The sequence below is a fragment of the Ipomoea triloba genome, chromosome 4, assembly GCF_003576645.1.
Source record: "Ipomoea triloba cultivar NCNSP0323 chromosome 4, ASM357664v1".
NCBI lineage: Eukaryota > Viridiplantae > Streptophyta > Magnoliopsida > Solanales > Convolvulaceae > Ipomoea > Ipomoea triloba.
Genome location: NC_044919.1, coordinates 21,276,301 through 21,296,659, shown reverse-complemented (window position 1 = coordinate 21,296,659; position 20,359 = coordinate 21,276,301). Strand labels below are relative to the sequence as shown.

The following is a 20,359-nucleotide window of genomic DNA, read 5'->3' as shown; positions in this document are numbered from 1 at the left end:
TCTAAAGTAACAACAATATTAGCATCGTTAGCTATTGTCATTAATCGCACTACTTTTTAAATACATGTACAAAATTGAACACAATACTAAAATACATGGATCTCAAAGATACTTGGACTGTTATATGTATATATGTTAATTTGACCTGGTAATCATTTGGTGATAAAAAAAAAAAAGAAATATTGTGGTACAGCACTACAGGAGTACAGGGTGGTACAGTTTGTAATGCTATTAGTTTAGTGGGCAAAGAATAAATAGAGGTGCGTCGTCTCTTCATCGCCTCAAGTGGCTACTTCCCTCCGCTAGCTGCTTCACTTTCTGCTTTTTCTGATATTCCACATACAGCAATGGATCTAGACTTGAGTTTCTACGTCGGAGTTGTAGGTAACATCTATCCTAATTAGCTCTCTCATCTCATCTCATGCAAATTATATCTCCATATATATACATCGATCTAAACTACATACCCGATCTTTAATTAATCAGCTTAATTATTGACTTTTCTGCATATAATATATTCAATAATTCTAGCTGTTTTGAATTCACAGGAAATATCCTCTCCATTTTCATCTTCCTTTCCCCCGTGTAAGTTCGTATTGAAGGAGAGTTAGTTGAATATATATAGTTTTACTAGTTGAAATCATGTATGTATGTGTGGGCGCAGGGATGTATTCATTAGGATAGTGAAGAACAGATCGACAGAAGACTTCGATAGCACTCCTTACATCTCTGCATTGCTGAATTCGTCCTTTTGGTGCTACTATGGCCTCACAAAACCCGGTGCCTTTCTGGTTTTCACTGTCAATGCTTTCGGCGTTGTGGCCGAGGCCGTCTACGTCCTCATCTTCATCGTCTTCGCTCCTCCCAAGACCAAGGTATCCGCTCCGATCCGATATTCATGATTTGTCGTTCGATCTGATCTTGTACGACTACTGTATGTCATGAGTATCATATCATTAATTTCATTCAATCATTATTGTGGTGTGCAGAACAAGACGGCGGCGTTGGCCGCTGCTCTCAACATCGGTCTTCTGGCGGTTGTGGTTTTGGTGACCAAGATCACACTTGAAGGAGAATCTTTGATCGATGCCATAGGGTTTGTGTGCATTGGATTGAATATCATCATGTATGCTTCTCCCTTGGCTGCAATGGTATGTATGTAAACTAACAACGGATCCAGGCCTGTACATTATATTTATTTATCCTACTTTATTTTTCTCATTTATTTCACCAAATTTGATGTAAATTTAACACCTATTTTTTTTTAATTTTAAATTAAAAACTATATACTAAAAATTCACGCATTACTTATTATTTATCTTAGAATTTATAATTTTTTTTTTAAAAAGTACATTTGAAAAGTTCAAAACTAAATTTTGTTGACTAAAATGAAATCAGACAGTCGGTGTTTTGTGGGGCAGAGGAAAATTTTCATTTTACACACATAAAAGAAATATATTTACCATTGATTAAATCAATATTTCCTATTTAATTATTTTCTTAAATATTACTCAATAATTTTTTAATTTAAATTTTCTTTAAAGATATACTAACAAATAATTTAACTCAAGTGTGATTAAAAGAATCATATATGCCTATGACTTTATGGTCTACTGGCATGAAGTGGCTCTCTCATATAGAAGGTTATCATGGATTTAAGTTACAGTAAGCTGAAAAAGTAGTTATGGACAGAGCTAGTAGTACTAAAAAAACTGAATCTTGTGTACTAACTAAAAATAAACTTTTGTTGGTCATCTTAAGTTCTTTCTGATACTAGTACAAAAAATCGATAACCATAGTACAGTAGCGATGGTTAATTACTGTTAAGAAAAATATTGTTTGGACCAAATTTTTGTACTAAATAGTATTGATCGATCCGTAACAATCTTTCAAATATACTCCGTATTAATTATTCATGAAATCAAGAACTGATTAACATAATTATGAATTAAACAAATAGTTTTATATTAAAATATGTGAAAGAGGTATTATATATGAATCATTCAATATCCTTAAAATAATTACTCCTACTAATTTAGTTATTTGGAGTGGTTGATAAGCAGATGATTAGTGTAATTGTAAGATTGAAAGTTAGTAATCTGGAGTGGTTGGTAAGCAATGATTAATGTAATTGTATGATCGAAATTTATTGTATGTAAAAAAAATCTGATTAATTAGTTAATTATATTAAATTATCGTTGAGATTTTTTCCAGATTTCTCTAATAGAGGTATAATAATTATAAAATTATCAAGTTGATGGATTAGGTTTCGGAATAATTATAGGGTTTGACCCAATAATTTTTAATTTAATATAATTATGTAATTCTGTTCCAGCCAAGATATGGGATTTTAATCATTAAAAAAAAAGATTTTGTTGACGTGGGCTAGGAGAATAAATTAAAAAATATATTATCTCTTTCATTTCTTTTTGGAAATATATTTCTGCATCTTTAATTTCTTCTTGGGTAAAAATTACTCCGTATAAACTAAATTAATAATATATTATTTAATTTGGCAGGGGACTGTATTGAGGACCAAGAGTGTGGAATTCATGCCATTCTACCTCTCACTTTTCATCTGCTTAAACGCTGGCGTTTGGGCTGTGTATGCTTTCATAGTTCGTGACTGGTTTCTTGGAGTAAGTTTTTCATTTAATTTTTAATTAAAAATAATTCCGTTTCATCGCAATCCATAATTAATTAACTAATTGGTTGTTTCGGTACTATTCTGTCCCTTTTGTTTGGATTTCAAATTTTGATGGTACTTAATAACAATAGTTGTTTTTATTTTAATTAACTAGTATTTTCTCCTTGCGATGCACAGACTAAAAATTATAAGTATTGTTGTTATGTTATGATATTAAGAACTTTTAATTTTATTAAACTTTAAGTATAAATATATTGTAAAACTTATTAATTTAAAAAAGTTTATTTATTTAATAACTACGTTGTTTTATATTTAATTTTTCTTTTTTATATATATGTGGAGTTCAATTAAATAAAGTTGGGTTGTAGTGGGAATCTCGCTCTCATCCTCCATCCTCCATCAGCTCCAAAGACATGTGTATATAAATTATGAATTAATAATTAAAACATATATTATGAATTAATAATTAAAGACATTTCAAGTTAGGTATTTAAATTAATTTGATTAAGAGACTGGATAGAGATAATGATTTTTTCTCAATATTGTATATTAAATCTTATTTCAAATAATGTAACTTTTGCAATTCATCTTTGGAAAATTTGCCAGCTCGATCAGAGTTATTAAAATGAAATGACTTGAGTCACAAATCATATTGTACAATAGATTTTTGACAGATTACATATGCTAGTTATACATTCAGCTGGACAGTTTTAGAGTAATAATTGTTTGAACTCTTACTTTCTATCTACTTCAACTTTTATTCCATGTTGAGTTGGCAAGCTTTGATTAATTCAAAAAGAGAAACGGGTTATATATAATTTTTTATTCATTAGCCCTGTTTGGTAAATGGCTGTTAGTTGATTGAGTTAGAGGGTGTAACTAGTTGATAATATTAGCCGATTGTAGAAAAATGTTTGATAAATTAACTGTTAGCTGATAGTCGTTTTATATCATTTTGTTTCTCGAAAAGCTAATTGAAAAAGTTATTTTGAACAATTATTTGTATTTTAACGTTTTAGAGTTACAAAAAGGTAATTAATTAACCAAACACTTGTATTGATTTTTTAACCAAATCAAATACATAATAGTGATTAAATAAGTTAAAATTAACTAATAAGCTTAACTATTTTACCAAATAGTGCCCTATCTTTTTTCACCCTATAAAGTTTTTACAGATGACAACAAGGGTTATTAATTCATAAAAAGAAATGGGCCATAGGTAGTGTGCCAGTATTTTATTGGGTACCTTTTTTATTTTATATATATATATATATATATATATATATATATATATTCTTTATAAATTATAGGTGAAATCATCCAATTTATGAGTAGTTCATAAAAAATTGAAAATAATAATTTAAAAAAATTAATATAGCCTCTGATGATGAATTTTATGTAGTGATTTTAATAGGGGAGAGTATCATTTTTCTTCCACAAGAAGGCATTTAATTTGCTTGTGGATAGTTATACTTTTAACTCTCTTACAAATATAAGAGGTGGAGGTAACCCCAACCAATATGACAAGAGATCCACACTTATAACTACAATGTCATGGATTTGAATTATTGTGTCCTTGGTTTAAACCGGTCTACTATGGGTAACCTAATTGAAGAAAACTTCTCCAAACATTTCATTTGAATAATCAATCCATCTTTGAAGAACAATTTCAGATATGGATTGATTACACAAATGAGTTTGGCCACATTACACAATAACAAGTTGTGCCTGTATATGTAGAGACATTCTACTTATTTCAGATTTTTTCTTTTCCTTTTAAAAGGAAACACCATAGGTAGTAGTGTAGTACTATCCATTTTGGGAGAGTTTGTAAAACATATAAAACCACAGTGCTTGTGGCATGCACTTATTGAAAATGTAAGTTTACTCAAAAAAATTGAACTTGTAGTCTTGTACCTTACCAAATAGAAAAAAATGTATGCAGGTACCAAATGGGACAGGATTCATATTTGGGGCAGTACAACTAATACTGTATGCCATTTACAGCAAGCCAAAAACAGCAAAATCCTCCACTGCAGTATTAGAAGACAGTATGCAAAATGAGCCCCTGCTTTCAGCTTAGATTTGTCTTATTTTATTGTATTTATTTTTATTTTTATTTTTATTTCCAATTATTTTAAAAACATATTTTTATCTTTATTTTTTGTTTTCTGTTTCTTAGAACCTTATTAAAATTTTATTGTATGATAAATGAAGATAATATGGATTATTATACACAAAATTTTGGACTTCAGGTATTGCTGTGAAATTCTGAAAATGAAATTATAATAATATGGATAATAATTGGAAAAATCAACTAATCGTAATGAAGTTATATAATTTTAACTAGGACTTTGTTGTGAAATTGGACGTATCCTCGGTGAACATGCATAATCATATGTTCAAAACTATACGGCTAAGAAGAGAAAAGAGAAGCAGAAGAACAAGTTGAACGCAAAAGATGCTAGAACTCAGAGCTCCACGTCCATTCAATAACTGATACGATATATAATAGGATATGTGATCCGAAATAATAGGATAATGGCCATAAAACTTATATTTACAACGCTCCCCCTCGGCCATTATTTTACCAAACTCATGCATCATTAAAAGAAAAAAAAAAAACTTTACTTAGACCAGAGAAAAAGAGTATATGATGTATTTTGCTTTCGTATCTCTATTTTACTTCAAAACAGGCTGTTATTGAGGACATAAACTTAAAGCAGAAAATATTTGCTGATCTTGAAAAGTATTGCCCTCCGCATTACATTCTTGCAAGTAACACCTCTACCATTCACTTAAACTTAATTGAAGAGAAAACTAGATCACAGGACCCTAAAAAAAAAAAAACGAAATTGTATATATTTACAAAATCGGGTTACAGTGTGCGTATAATTGAGGGTGCAGGTACAAAATCTCTGTAAAGTCCTCTGCTTCTTCACTGACGTGTTCTACTGAAGTGCCTCCGGGTTTTAAGTGGCGTAGCCTCCGGGATTCAAATAGCGTAGCCTCCGGGATTCGGGGGATTCAATTGACGTAGCTTCCGGGAAGGTGGCCTTTCGGGAAAGTGGCATGATCTTCAACAAAACTGTCAAGCTTCAAAATCTTTAAATGCTTCAAGTCTCTAACTACCTCAAAAATGCCTTCAATGCCTTCAAAACTCTCAAATATTCAATCTTCAAGGTGTGTTTTGGGATGTGAAATGCGGACTCTATTTATAGTGAAAGATGTAACCACTATCCCTCAACAAACTCCCTAAATATCTAATTAATTAATTATTTATTTATTTAAGGGAATGAACAATGCCACAATCAAGTCTAGGTTCAAGATTCTATCAACTAATTCAAATTCAAATTAAATTATAATTATAATTATCAAATTCAAATATAATAAAATTATATTTAAATTATAGTTATAATTAGCCAAAGGTCTTGTGGTCAAGCGGCATAGCTGTGGCCCTCTCAACAGAGTCAATAGTCTGAACCCAACACTCTAAAATTCCACCAAATCCAAACGTATGCATCTTCAAAATATCCAAAATCATTTTAATTGCACCAAGTTAAACTAGCGTTGAGCCCAATTACACGTTGGACATTCCAATCAAGTCGAGTTTCAAGCCAAACTAACTCAGGCCAATTAAAATCCCAATAGCAATCTAACTCATCTTCAACATTAATGACCATGCGAAGATATAACAGAATTAGGAAGATATAACAGAATTAGGACTCTAACTCATCCCATATGCAATTCCAACCGCATAACCAAATCTAATTATCCCATAATTCATTGAATCATTGATAACATTAGGAGTGTAATTAAACTCTAACACCTTCTCACAGTACACTATAAATAACGCCTCAAACACCCCCCAAACCCACAACAATCAGTGAAACAGAGGATAAGGAAGAACAACTCGCAATCCGCTTCTTAATCAGGTAAAATTCTGTCTTTTCCCTTTTATTTTCCCCGCTTATGCTATATTTTATCTATAGGAGTAGGAAGGACATTCAAGAAATAACAAGGAATCAAGACTCAAAATCAACGGAGTTTACAAACCCGAAAAGAAAGAGCAATGGAGATCTGCTAAGTAGAACAACCACTAGAGCGCGATATCATGATACCGTCGAAGTGTGGATTTCTACTTGGGGTACATAGATCCCAGTGTTGATGGAGTTCTTCGCCGGATTCCACCTTGTCATCAACAACACCGCCGGATCGCCGCAAGGATCTCGTGGAACAAACACCAGAGTGCGGTATCTATGGTACTGCCAGAGCGTGGGTTTCCATAAAAATGCACAAACTTGAGAAGGAAGAGCAATGGGAAACCTGCAAGGCGAGTAGGACAACAACCAGAGCGCGGTATCTATGATACTGCCGGAGCGTGGGTTCCTACTTGGAGTGCACAGATCCCATTGCTGACGGAGATCTTTGCCTAAATCTGCTTATCGCGTTGCAAATTGCTGTTGTCGAACTGCCGCTCACCGGAGTCTTCGTCCTCGTTAAATAGCAAACTGCAGTCAATTGCAAATCCTTTGCACCACCGTCTCTACCTTGCAGTTTGGAGAAGAAAGAATGAATATTGGCTCTGCTCAGCCCCTTGCCGGAACCTTCTCTTCACCGTCGACGCTACTGGGTTCGTCGTTCAGGTTGCTGGAATGCTTCTCCATCTACCGTCGAGACTGTTGGGGTTTACGTTGCTGCGTTAGCTGGATCGCTACCAAGAGTTATTCGCCCTTGACGCCGGTGTTGCTAGAGGTCATTGGAGCTTTCTATCGCGATATTGTGCTCTGAACATTTAGAACGACTTTGATTTTATGGGAGGTCGGAGGAAGCTTGAGCAATGAATCACTTAGGCCTTCCCCAATTGTAGTTTTTAACAAGATTTTGGAATAGTAAAATCAATGCATTGATTTTTAACAAATGGGAAGGAGAGTGTTTTTCAAAGTTATTTCTCCGGCAAAATAGGTGTTTTTGCAGGTTAAAGTGGGCACTACTAGAGGAGAAATCACTGCGCCTCACATGCGTGAGGCGTAGTAACTGCGCCTAGGCGGGCGCGTAATTTTTTTTTAAATTTTTTTTAAAATTTTGTTATTTTTTTTTGTTTTTTCTTTTATTTTTTTTCCTCCACCACATTTTCTCTTTCCTAATCGCACTTACAAAAACTCCTCAAAAATCACACCCAAGTTTAATTATTGAGGAAGGCCTTACGAGACCAAAGTCTGACACATGGATTATTTACGAGGCTTGAGACGACCTTCACGTGATAGCAATGCCCATATTTATGGGGAATGAAAGAAACTATTAACTCAATTAGGGCCCACGTATCCACAACAAATCTTCACAGAATATACAAATCCTATTAACATATATTTTACTAACATACTACATTAAATATACTTATTTTCTTTCTGTTTCGTTTTTTTACCTTGCCTTTATGTCTTTCTTCTTTTTTTTTTTTTTTTCGTTTTTTGTTTTTTGATTCCTACGCTTTTTTTGCAGTGATTTTTCTCAATTTCGACATAATCTCAACACTGTTCAATTTCAAGACCAATAGTTCAATGGACAAAGGTGGTGATATCAAGCACCAAGAGCGACCATAAAGTTACATTGGCCGTCAATCTACCCCTTGCATCACCTTTATCACCAAAGCTCGCGATGTCATATTACAAACGCAATTGGACTCCTGAGTATGACCTTCCACCGTCCAAGGTGTGGACCTTGCAACCAGGATTGAAACATGAACCCTCCACAGACGTTCTTCCTACGTTGGGGAGTCGCATAATTGATGATGAAGTCAAGTAGGGTAAAGACATCGACTTTGAAGGTGAGTTCACTTACACACAAGGATACTAGGAATGGACTGAAGATACACTTAATTTCTTCAGAAAATCTCTAAAGGATAGCATGATATATGACGTTGTGTTCGTGTCATTATTTACATATGGTCGCAACATCAACATCGTCCAAGCTTTTTGCGAAGTATGGTGCCCACGAACCAACACGTTGATTACCTCCTCTAGAGATATGTCTATATCACTGCGAGATTTGTACATGCTCGGAGGGTTGCCATTGTCTGGGGATATTTACGATGAGTGCATCCCAAATGCCTTGGACTTGGCCAAGGGCTCACACAAATGTTGTGCGTGCTTATTATTGACTTCTGGTGTAGGAAAACCCGAAGATATGCAGCTCATCCACCTCGAAAAGAGAATAAAAAATCTTGACCAAAGGCCACTCACAACCCAAGTGCTTCTCGCGGATCCCTCACTGGATGATTTGCTCGTGTTTTCTATCGTGTAATTACCATATTTTCTTAAGTTCAGAGGAAAGTACGAAGCTTTTCCATATCGATCCCCACAGACGGCGCCAATGTTGGTTTTATGACTTTTGGATAGTCAAAGGCAGACCAACACTACCTACTAAAATAGCGAGAATATAGGAAAAATGTAGGAAAATATATGGAGAGAATATATGTATTGTATTGCTTAGAATTGCTTCCCCTTTCTCTGTGAATGGAGGGTCTATTTATACATATTTTGAGCCTAGAGCCCTACAAGGAATAAGAATCCTGGACTACCTCATACTAGGAGTCCTTACTACGTAGCTAATAAGCCCTAATCCTGCTAGTATTACAAATGCTAAGTCTAATCCTTATCGAACTCTTCAATAGCTCTGTGTTGGCCTCCTTCTTGGGCCTTCTCGATCTAGTTGTTCTCTTGGGCCGGTCCATGTGGCCCAGGTCTAGTGAATTATCCATCACTAATATAAGTGGCATCCTACATGGCATGTGACTTAGGAGTGGTTGATAGGCAGATGATTAGTGTAATTGTAAAATTGAAAGTTACGTTAGTAATATGGAGTGGTCGATAAGTGGATGATTAATGTGTAACGTAATTGTCTGATCCAAATTTACTATATATATGCAAAAAAAAATCTAATTAATTATATTAAATTATCGTTGAGATTTGATTTTCGAGATTTCTTTCATAGAGTATAATCATTATAAGGGAAAAGGGTCAAATAGGCCCCCGAACATTTCATAAGAAGTCAATTAGGCTCATGAACTTTTGAAACGTGCAATTAAACCCTCAAACATGTCAAATTGATGCAATTAAGCGCACAAACCGGTAATTGACCTGTTATTACCGGTCATTTGGATTTTCAGACCACCGGCGTCACTCTCCGACGACTGGCGACGACCGAATCGTCACCGGTCACCATCTCCGGCGACATGTCACCTTCTTCATGGAGAAGGCGACCAGAAATGGTCACCTTCTTCATGGAAAAGGTGACCAGGGCGGAGAAGGTGACCAAATCTTGTCGCCTTCTCCGTGAAGAAGGCGACTAGTCACCGGAGATGGCGACTGGCGACGATTCAGTCGTCGCCGGTCGCCGGAAAGTGACGTCGGTGGTCGAAAAATCTAAATTATCGGTAATAACAGGTCAATTACCGGTTTGTGGGCTTAATAGAGCTGTCAAAACAAATAGAGTTGTCAAATTTTCAATGCTAACAAATAGAGCTGTCAAAACAGGCCCAACTCGTCGGGTTGGGCCCGTTTAACCCGTATTTTAGACGGGCTGGGTTAGAGGATTTCCAATCCGGCCCGTATAATCCATACTCCTACCCCACCCCAACCCCCTACCCTCAAATTTGTTGTGTAATTGTATTGTATTAATATTTTAAAATGTTGTTGCTATTTGCTAATAAGTAATAAGACTTTGATTAGTATGTTACATGTAATTAAACTATATTAGAATTAAAAATTAATTAAATAAATTATCATATATATATATATCGATATTAACATACATATTTTACATAACATCTTAATTAACATATATGTTTGCTGTGTGTATATGATCAACTGCACATTAGTCTCATCATCAACTAACATAAAACAACAGAGCATATATTCATACATGATATTAGTTAAAAAGGATTCATGTGTTTAGTTGAAAATAGTGTTAATTATTAACTTAGAGGTTGAGGGTTTAATTTCTAAACAATACAAAAACTAATAAATTTTAATAATATAAAATAAAATAATATAAACAGGCTAACGGGTTGGCCCATTTAGCCCGTTAGTCTGTAATCAATGGGTTGGGTTGGGATTTTCCCAACCCGTTTGAAAAACGGGCCGGCCCGTCCCGGCCCGTTTTTTGTTAACCCGTGACTTCTCCACTCAGTATTGACTTCTCCTTGACAAATATGTTATTTTTAGGAAATTATATTTCCACATGTATTTTGGAAAAGTATATTATTATGTAAGATTATGGAATAAATGATATATACGACTTTTGAAAATATTATGAGTTTTGAAAATATAAAATCCAAGCCAATATTTTACGGGGTGAAGTGATTCTTACTTAGCTTATGCTAATTTTTGTCTATACCCTGTTTTTGTATTAAATGATTTTACAGGTGGACATGAATAGGATCAAGTTGAGGATGGAATAAGTCTATCTTAAGAATCGACACTCTTGGAAGATTTATTATTTGAAGAAATTATTTGGTTGTAATTTATTTCAATTTTAATGTATTAAGTTTGAATTTGGATTATTTATTAAGTGTTGTAAATTAGCCTTAGCGTTTGGGTATAGGAGAGATACCTGAGCGTGGCGGTAACACCCGTTTTCATTTGGTTAGTTAATGTTTCCGCTATTGTAATAGTAAAATTTCAATTAAGAAAATTTGTGTTAAAAATGGGGGTGTTACACTTTATCCTTGAAGATAAAACACTACTCAATCGGATGACCCAATAGGCGGTGGTACTTGTAATTTGGGTCATTCACCCTTGAAGCCTCATCAGGGCGTCTCATCTCAGGCAACTCAATGAGCCTAAGTTTGAGTAGCTTATCAAACATAGGAGATACATCAGAATCCAAGAAAGGATACGTTTTCTCTTGTCTTTCTTCAAGAGTCGGCCTTCTACCTCCCCTTGACGGGCTAGAAAATGGTCTCGGCCTAGGCCTTTCATTTGCTTTAGTGAAGACTGTCATTGGTGTAGCCTTCACAGTCATTGCTTCCTTTTCTTATTTTGGAAAGGGTTTATTTCCTCTCCTGAATTCTTGATTTGCAGGAGCTTTGGAGGAGTTGGGCAAGTTTAATACATTGAGCCCTCCCCTAGCTTCGATGCTCAACTCCATGTCGTGAGCACGACTGGACAACTCCTCGAATGACTTTGGCTTAATCCCTTGCATGATATAGGAGAGTTCGAAGTGCATGCCTTGGATGCACATCTCTATAGCAGAAGTTTGAGATATCCTCTCCTTGCAGTTTAGGCACAATTCCCTCCACCTTTTAATGTAATCACCGGCACGTTTGCCCTTCCACTGGACAGTGGTGGTGAGTTCCGAGAAACTGACCGTTCTCCTTGTACTGTAGAAGCGGGTTAGGAACTCACGCTCCATATCGTGCCAACTATCAATGCAGCCGGATTCGAGATCAGTGTACCAGTCAAACGCGGTTTCCTTTAAGGAACGTACAAACTGCTTTACCAACAAATCGCCTTAAGTCCCTGCATCATTGCATGTTTCCACAAAGTAGGCAATGTGCTGCCGAGGGTTTCCCTTGCCATCAAACTGTTGAAACTTAGGAGGTTGATAGGCGAAGGGCATTTTCAACTCCTCAATCTTTTGTGAGTAGGGCTTAGCATAGAGATATGAGGGTTGACCTCCATCCAACTTGCCTTTGATAGCCCCCATTATGTAGTCGTTCAACTTTTCCACCGGTATCATATCTTCGGTGATTGGTATAGTTTTCTCAATTGCAGGCAAGTGAGAAGTAGTTTCTCCCACTGTAGGGCTGGCAGGAAGTTGTGGTTGCTGAACAACCTCTTCTTGCCCCTCGGGCTGCTTTCCTGGAGCATGACTTCCTTGTCTCTCCATGATGCTCCCTACCCTATCATCAAGGGTGTTGATCCGTTTATCTTGGTTTTGAAGGAGAATATTCATTCCTTCCAGAGTCTTAGCAATTCTAACTAATTGCTCTTCCAAAGACTCAGTGTTAGTTGTCATGGCAGGCATAACATTATAGACATGCGTCCATTCAGGCGCAGCCTTCCATAATGGATGTGGTGGAGATACGGGGGAAGTACTCCCGCTACTGGTGTTCCCCTGCATAGAAGTTGGACTACCACTAGCAGTAGCTCCCTTAGGAGAGGGCGGACTCCCAGCATAAGTAGTTGTCTTTGGGGCAACTGGGGCATTGTCGATTCTTTGATCCACTCTTCGAGCCATGTCATGAGGTTCAAGCCATTGGACCCCCGAGCTCTTGGTGCAGATCCTGGTCAGCGGACCTTGCGCCTTCTAAGTAGCGTTGGAGCCGGCTAGAGGCGTAGACTTGGAATGAGTAGCTTGGGCATAGGTCTTCCTGAACATGGGATTTTCGATGCCATTGAATGAGATGGTAGAGGTAATTTAGTAGTAGAGAGAAGAGAGATGAGAGGCAGAGTTGTCCCACCGGGCGTGCCAAAATATGTAAACGCGAAAAACGTGAATTGTATATATTCAAAATTCAAAGTATCGGTTACAAGAAGTACTATGTATCAAATGAGAAATGGGTACAATCTCTGTATAGAAGTCCTCTGATTCTCTACTAGAAGTATGCTGATCGGAAGTATGCCTAGTTCAGAATATGCTGAACTGGAAGTATACCGATTGGAAGTGTACTGAATTCGGAGTATGCCGAATTGGAAGTATGCCGATTGGAAGTGTACTGAATTCGGAGTATGCCGAATTGGAACTATGTCGAGTTGGAAGTATGCCAACTGGAAGCGTGCCGAGTTGGAAGTATGCCAACTGGAAGTGTACCGAGTTCAGAGTATGCTTAACTGGAAGTGTGCCGAGTTGGAAGTATGCCAACTGGAAGTGTACCAAGTTCGAAATATGACGAACTGGAAGTGTGCCGAGATGCAAATAAATTGCAGATGTATCCCTCGGTGCAAATAAATTGCAAGCGTATTCCAGACAATATCCTGGCGAGATTTCGGCAGAGCTTCGGTATTCAAATCTTCAGAGCTCCCTTTTCTTGAAAATGAAACCACTATTTATAGTGGTGAGCTGGTAGAAAAAATCTAACCAACTCTATCTATTTGGATAATCATTATATTTAATTAATATTTGAATTAAATATAAGGAATGTATTGGTACGCCATTATGTCCAGGTTCATGACCTTATATTTTTGAACCAATTTATCATATCCACAATTTCCTCAAAATTATATAATCCACATATAATCTTGATGGGCCAAACCAAGTCAAAACCCGTCAATTTAAGCGGCCCAATTAATCCAATTAGTCTGACCCAACTCAATTAATTATTCCACCAACTTGGGCTGAACAATCCAACATCTAATTATTTTTAATTAATTAATTAGATCAATTAATTATTTATTGAGCCATTTAATTAACTAAATTAAATAAATATCAGTTAAATTTAATTAATTAAAGCAATTAATTAAATAATATGTCACGGTCTAAAAGAATCATTTAAATTTTCAATGCGAACAATCATATATTATTTAATTTGGCAGGGGACGGTATTGAGGACCAAGAGTGTGGAATTCATGCCATTCTACCTCTCACTTTTCAACTGTTTAAACGCTGGCGTTTGGGCTGTGTATGCTTTCTTAGTTCGTGACTGGTTTATTGGGGTAAGTTTTTCATTTAATTTTTAATTAAAAATAAATCTTTTGTTTTTTTGAGTACAAAATAAATCTGTTCCATCGCAAATCCATAATTAATTAATTAATTAATTAATTGAATTATTTATTAATTTGGTGGTTACGGTACTATTATGTCCCTTTTGTTTGGATTTCGAATTTTGATGGTATTTAATAATAGTTTTTTTTTATTTTAATCAATTTTAAATAAATTTGGGTTGTAGTGAGAATCTCTCATCTATCCTCCATCCTCCATCAGCTCCAAAGATATGTGTGTATATAAATTATGGATTAATAATTAAATACTGATATTATGAATTAATAGTTAAAAAGGTAATTAAACTAATTTGATTAAGGGGTGACCAAAGGATAAAGAGAATGATATTTTTCTCGATGTTGCATATTAAATCTTGTTGAATCAAAAGGTTGATCACAATTGTTGGCAAAAAGAAATTCCAATTCGAGTCAGAAAAGAAGTACACCAAGATTAGAAATCAAATCACAAACAAACTAGGAATAATACCAATACTGTTTTGGTTCTGATTAGTTGACTCTTTAAAGGACCTCTCACCATTACACCAGATGGATTTCCTAGCTAATCTAGTGAGGTATGAGAGAGTTTGAGAGGATTCAAAATTCCCCTAGAAAGTAGTACATGTGTTTAGGTTACAATAGATTAGATAGGAGAAGATCAATCTATTGTGTAATTTCTGGTCCCAAAACTATGTACTTTGAATATCAAGCTTTTAGTGGATTTAGGCAAATTCTCAAATTGAGAAGTGCCTCGCAGACTAGGGTTTTTCCCAAACTGCGTTATCAGTCTCTTATGTTACAACTGTTGTTTTAACATCTCTGTGTGCTGCGCATTACATTTTTGTTTTCAATTGGTATCAGAGCCAAACTGGTTAAGTTATTAGCAGGATCCTAATGGAGTTCCCCAGAGAAGGACTGTCAAACAACAGGCCACCAGCCCTAAGTGGTACAAACTACTCTTATTGGAAAGCTAGAATGAAAATCTACATATTAGCCCAAGGAGAAAGAGTATGGAGGGCTGTTGAAAACGAATGGAAACATCCCCTTGATGACAATAACAAAGCAAAAGGTCATGCTAATTGGAGCGAAGAAGAACTCAAAGAGTTCAACTATAACTCAAAAGCTATGAATGCCATCTACGGAGCCGTGAGTGAAGAAACATTCAAACTAATCGCTGCCACAAATGTAGCAAAAACAGCATGGGATATATTGTGTGATCATCATGAAGGAAACTCGACAGTCAAACAATCAAAACTACAAATGATCCAAACTCAGTTTGAAAATCTGAAGATGGAGGAAGAAGAAAATATCACACAATTTAATGGAAGAATACTAGAAATTGTTGGGGAAGCCTATAACTTAGGAGAACCCATTCCTGAAAACAGGTTAGTAAAAAAGGTGTTGCGATCATTACCAGAAAGATTTATGACGAAAGTAATAGCTATTCAAGAAAGCAAAGATCTCAATACCTGCAAGTTAAGTGATCTAATGGGAAACCTTAAAACATATGAGCTTGAGATGCTGCAAAACAAAAAGCCTAATGGCAAAGGAATAGCCTTTCAATCAAAACAAGACACCAACTCAGATGAAGATACTGAAAAAATGGAAGAATCCATTGCTGTGTTGACAAAAAACTTCAACAGAGTTCTCAAGAAATTTAACAAATTCAGAAATAAGAACAAGAGTTTCTCAAATAATCAAGGGAGTCCATCATTTGCACAAAACCAATCCGTCAATCCCAAAAAGGAAGGGAATCCAAACCTAGATGGAATACAGTGCTATGAATGCAAGGGATATGGACATATTCAGTCAGAATGTCCAAATTACCTAAGAAGGAAGAACAAAACATATGTAGCAACCTTGAGTGATGACTCAGATAGTGAAGAAGAAAACAATTTTGTGGCATTTTTCACAAATCATGAAGACGATGATGAATCAAAGGAGGGCATGCAAGATCTATTAAACTCCTATAAACAGCTGCACGCCAAGTGGGAAGAAATCATCAAAGTAAACTTAAATCTCATGCAAGAAAATCACTTCCTTAAAAGTGAAAAGGAAAAGGAAATACTTCTTCACAAAGAAACCCAAGAAAAGTTAATGAAATTACTAGAAGAGGGAGACAAGTTGCTACAGGAAATAAGAAGACTAACTGAAAGTGCAGTACAACCAGACTTAGCAACAAGGAACGATTCTGCAGTCAAAAACAGAGAAGTGTTACAACATCACTTTCAACACCGTAGAAGAATCAGATGTTACTACTGTCACAGATTGGGACACATCAAGGCACACTGCTACAAAAGACAAAATGATCTCCATAACAGAATCTGGGCAAAGCAAGAACAAAAACCAGCCCAAAAAGTCTGGGTCAGAAAAAATCAAACACCAGTCACAGCTTATACTTCAAAAATCAGCAAAGAAACAAGTGTTTGGTACTTTGACAGTGGGTGTTCAAGACACATGACCGGAAACCCAAACAATCTAGAGGACGTCCATTACAAAAATGAAGGACATGTAATCTTTGGAGATGGAGAAAGGGGGCAAATCATTGCTAGTGGAACACTAAATGTCCATGGTCTACCCAGATTGCCAAGAGTCTTCTTGGTACAAGGCTTAAAAGCAAACCTTATCAGTATAAGTCAGCTGTGTGAAGATGAACTAAGGGTAGAATTCTCAAAAGAAAATTGCAAAGTGTACAACCAAGGACATGAATGTGTCATGATGGGAAAAATGTCCTCGGATAAATGCTACACATGGGATAGCCATTTAACCTGCAACCAAGTCACTATCGATCAAACACTTCTGTGGCATCAATGTATGGGGCATATAAATTTTCATGATAGGAAAAAGGGACTAAAAAGGGGAGCATACCGAGGTATTCCAAACCTGGACATTGATGAAAATAGAAAATATGATGCATGTCTTGAAAACAAAATGACAAGGAGTAGCCACAAAAGAACACTAGGAGTTCACACTTCAAGAATTATGGAACTTCTCCATATGGACCCACTCAAATAGAAAGCAAAGTTGTTAGAACACCTGTTCCAACAACAGAGAGGATCTCTAAAGATCCAGAAGGAAAGGAGGTGGAACAAACTCTGTATCGAAGCATGATAGGGGGTCTACTCTATTTCACAGCGAGCAGGCCAGATTTCAGTTTTGGGGTAGGGATATGTCCCAGATATCAAGCCAATCCCATGGAAATGAATTCAATTCTGACTTTCTGACTCTTTTTGATGATCTATTGAAGATCTATTGATGATGAAATCTTTTGCTGAATATTATGCTGATGATGAAGTTTTTTTTGCTAATATGCTGATGATGAAGTTTTTTTTGCTAATATGCTGGAATGATAAGAACATATTTTTGTGCTGCCGATGTTCATATTCTTGTGCTGCTGATGTTATGAAGTCCAGAATACTATAGTACTCAAAATTTTTGTTGTTTTGATAAGAACATATGTTTGTGCCATTAATGCTACTATGAAGTTCAGAATACTATGAACTATCATGTATACTACTAATGATGAAACTTCTCTAAACAGCCAAATGATTCAAATCATTAACAAATGATGAACTCTGATGCTAATGAATCTACTCACTAATTGGTACTACTATAATCATCTCCTCTGTCTCTCAAAAACTACCATACTGACCTGAAGTCACAAAGACTCAAACAGAAGATTCAGGACCAAAAGAGGAAACACAGGAGAATCAACTAAGGGGGAGAAATCAAGGTTTTTGCCAAAAATTTGACAAAGGGGGAGAGTGTTGAATCAAAAGGTTGATCACAATTGTTAGCAAAAAGAAATTCCAATTCGAGTCAGAAAAGGAGTACACCAAGATTAGAAATCAAATCACAAACAAACTAGGAATAACACCAATACTGTTTTGGTTCTAATTAGTTGGCTATTTAAAGGACCTCTCACCATTACACCAGATGGATTTCCTAGCTAATCTAGTGAGGTATGAGAGAGTTTGAGAGGATTCAAAATTCCCCTAGAAAGTAGTACATGTGTTTAGGTTACAATAGATTAGATAGGAGAAGATCAATCTATTGTGTAATTTCTGGTCCCAAAACTATGTACTTTGAATATTAAGCTTTTAGTGGATTTAGGCAAATTCTCAAATTGAGAAGTGCCTCGCAGACTAGGGTTTTTCCCAAACTGCGTTATCAGTCTCTTGTGTTACAACTGTTGTTTTAACATCTCTGTGTGCTACGCATTACATTTTTTTTTCAAATCTTATCTCAAATAATGTAACTTGCAATTGATCTTTGGAAAATTTGCCAACTCGATCAGATTATTAAAATGAAATGACTTGGGTCTCAAATGATTTTGACAGATTATATATGTTATACATTCCTCAGCTTAAATAATCTGGACAATTTTAGAGTAATATTATTTTTTTTGAGAAATTTTAGAGTAATATTATATTGTTTGAACTCTTACTTTCTATCTACTTCAATTTTTATTCCCTATTAAATTCACAATTAGCATGCTTTGATTAATTCAGAAAGAAACATAGGTCATAATTTTTATTTCTCATCTTTTTTTCACCCCATAAAGTTTGGACACATGACAACAAGAGATATTAATTCATAAAAAGAAATGGGTCATAGTTAGTGTGCCATTATTTTATTGGGTACTTCTTTTAATATTTGATTATTATATATATTCTTTATAAATTAGAGGTGAAATCAACCAGTTTATGAGTAGTTCATAAAAAATTGAAAATAATAATTTTTTAAAATTTAATATATATATATATATATATATATATATATATATATATAGCTTTTGGTCATGAATTTTATGTAGTGATTTTAATAGGGGAGCGGAGAGTATCATTTTTCTTCCACAAATAAATATAATAAAGGTATTTGCTTGTGGATAGTTATACTTTTAACTCTCTTAAACATATAAGAGGTGGAGGTAACCTTGGTCAAGATATTAAGAGATCCATGCTTGTAACTACAAGGTTACGAGTTTGAATCCTTGCTTGTTTGATTTAAATTGGTCTATTATAAATAACATAGACTGGTTTATTTTCTTGTAATTCTTTACTTTATGTAATTTATTTGGCCACATTACACAATAACAAGTTTTGCCTATATAAGTACAGCCATTCTACTTATTTTGGTTTTTTTTTTTGTTTTAAAAGGAAACACCATAGGTAGTGCTATCCATTTTAATTTGGAAGAGTTTCTAAAACATAATAAAATCACACTTCTACCGAGTAGCTTGTAACTCAATGACATTTTTTAGGCTCTCCCAAATGGAATGTCACATGTTTGAATCCTAGTAGGATATTGACTTTTTGTACTTTAATAGGTTAAGAAAATATGTATGGACAAATACTACATTATAATAGACTTACTAATACTAAAAAAACACTTCTTGCAGCAGTTATTGAATTTGTAACTTACTAAATAGAAAAATAAAATGTGTGCAGGTACCAAATGGGACAGGATTCGTATTTGGGGCAGCACAACTAATATTGTATGCCATTTACAGAACGCCAAAAAGAGAAAAATCCTCCACTGCAGTATTAGAAGACAGTATGCAAAATGAGCCATTGATTTCAGCTTAGATTTGTCTTTATTTTATTTTTTTAATTTTTATTTTTGTTTCCAGGTTTTTTTTATTATATATTTTCTCTTTATTTTTTGTATTCTGTTTCTTAGCAACTTATTAAAATTTTATTGTATGATAAATGAAGATAATATGGATCATTATACAGCAATTTTTGGACTTCAGGTATTGCTGATATGAATTTCTGAAAATGAAATTATAATATGGATAATAATTTGAAAAATCTACTAATCGTAATGAAGTTATATACTTTTAACTAGTAGTAGTAGTAATTATTGAGCATATAATATATGAAATATATAAATGTGTAATTCAACTATTACTTTAACATTTTAATTGAGATGAAACATATCTTCAATTAGGTATAGAGTCAAATCCATGCAAAACGTCATAAGGTTTATTCTGCATGCAATATATAGAACTTAG

General features: G+C 35.0%; 2 protein-coding genes across 2 annotated transcripts; both read left to right on the top strand.

The window, feature by feature from the left end:
• The first annotated feature begins 242 nt into the window (after window positions 1–242).
• LOC116015460 (bidirectional sugar transporter SWEET17-like) lies at window positions 243–4,901 on the top strand. Its single transcript, XM_031255532.1, has 6 exons — window positions 243–384; window positions 549–585; window positions 665–875; window positions 990–1,151; window positions 2,520–2,639; window positions 4,593–4,901. The coding sequence occupies exons 1-6, from the start codon at window positions 348–350 to the stop codon at window positions 4,728–4,730; spliced, it is 705 nt and encodes a 234-aa protein (XP_031111392.1). The 5' UTR covers window positions 243–347; the 3' UTR covers window positions 4,731–4,901.
• A 10,336-nt stretch (window positions 4,902–15,237) lies between these two features.
• LOC116015975 lies at window positions 15,238–17,358 on the top strand. The gene has a single exon (XM_031256143.1). The coding sequence runs from the start codon at window positions 15,238–15,240 to the stop codon at window positions 17,356–17,358; it is 2,121 nt and encodes a 706-aa protein (XP_031112003.1).
• Window positions 17,359–20,359: the final 3,001 nt, after the last annotated feature.

Coding starts and splice junctions, on each gene's coding strand:
- LOC116015460 (XM_031255532.1), top strand. CDS start 348: ATGGATCTAGACTTGAGTTTCTACGTCGGAGTTGTAG. Junction 586..664: donor TTCATCTTCCTTTCCCCCGT/GTAAGTTCGTAT, acceptor GTGTGGGCGCAG/GGATGTATTCATTAGGATAG. Junction 1,152..2,519: donor CTTCTCCCTTGGCTGCAATG/GTATGTATGTAA, acceptor TTAATTTGGCAG/GGGACTGTATTGAGGACCAA.
- LOC116015975 (XM_031256143.1), top strand. CDS start 15,238: ATGGAGTTCCCCAGAGAAGGACTGTCAAACAACAGGCCACCAGCCCTA.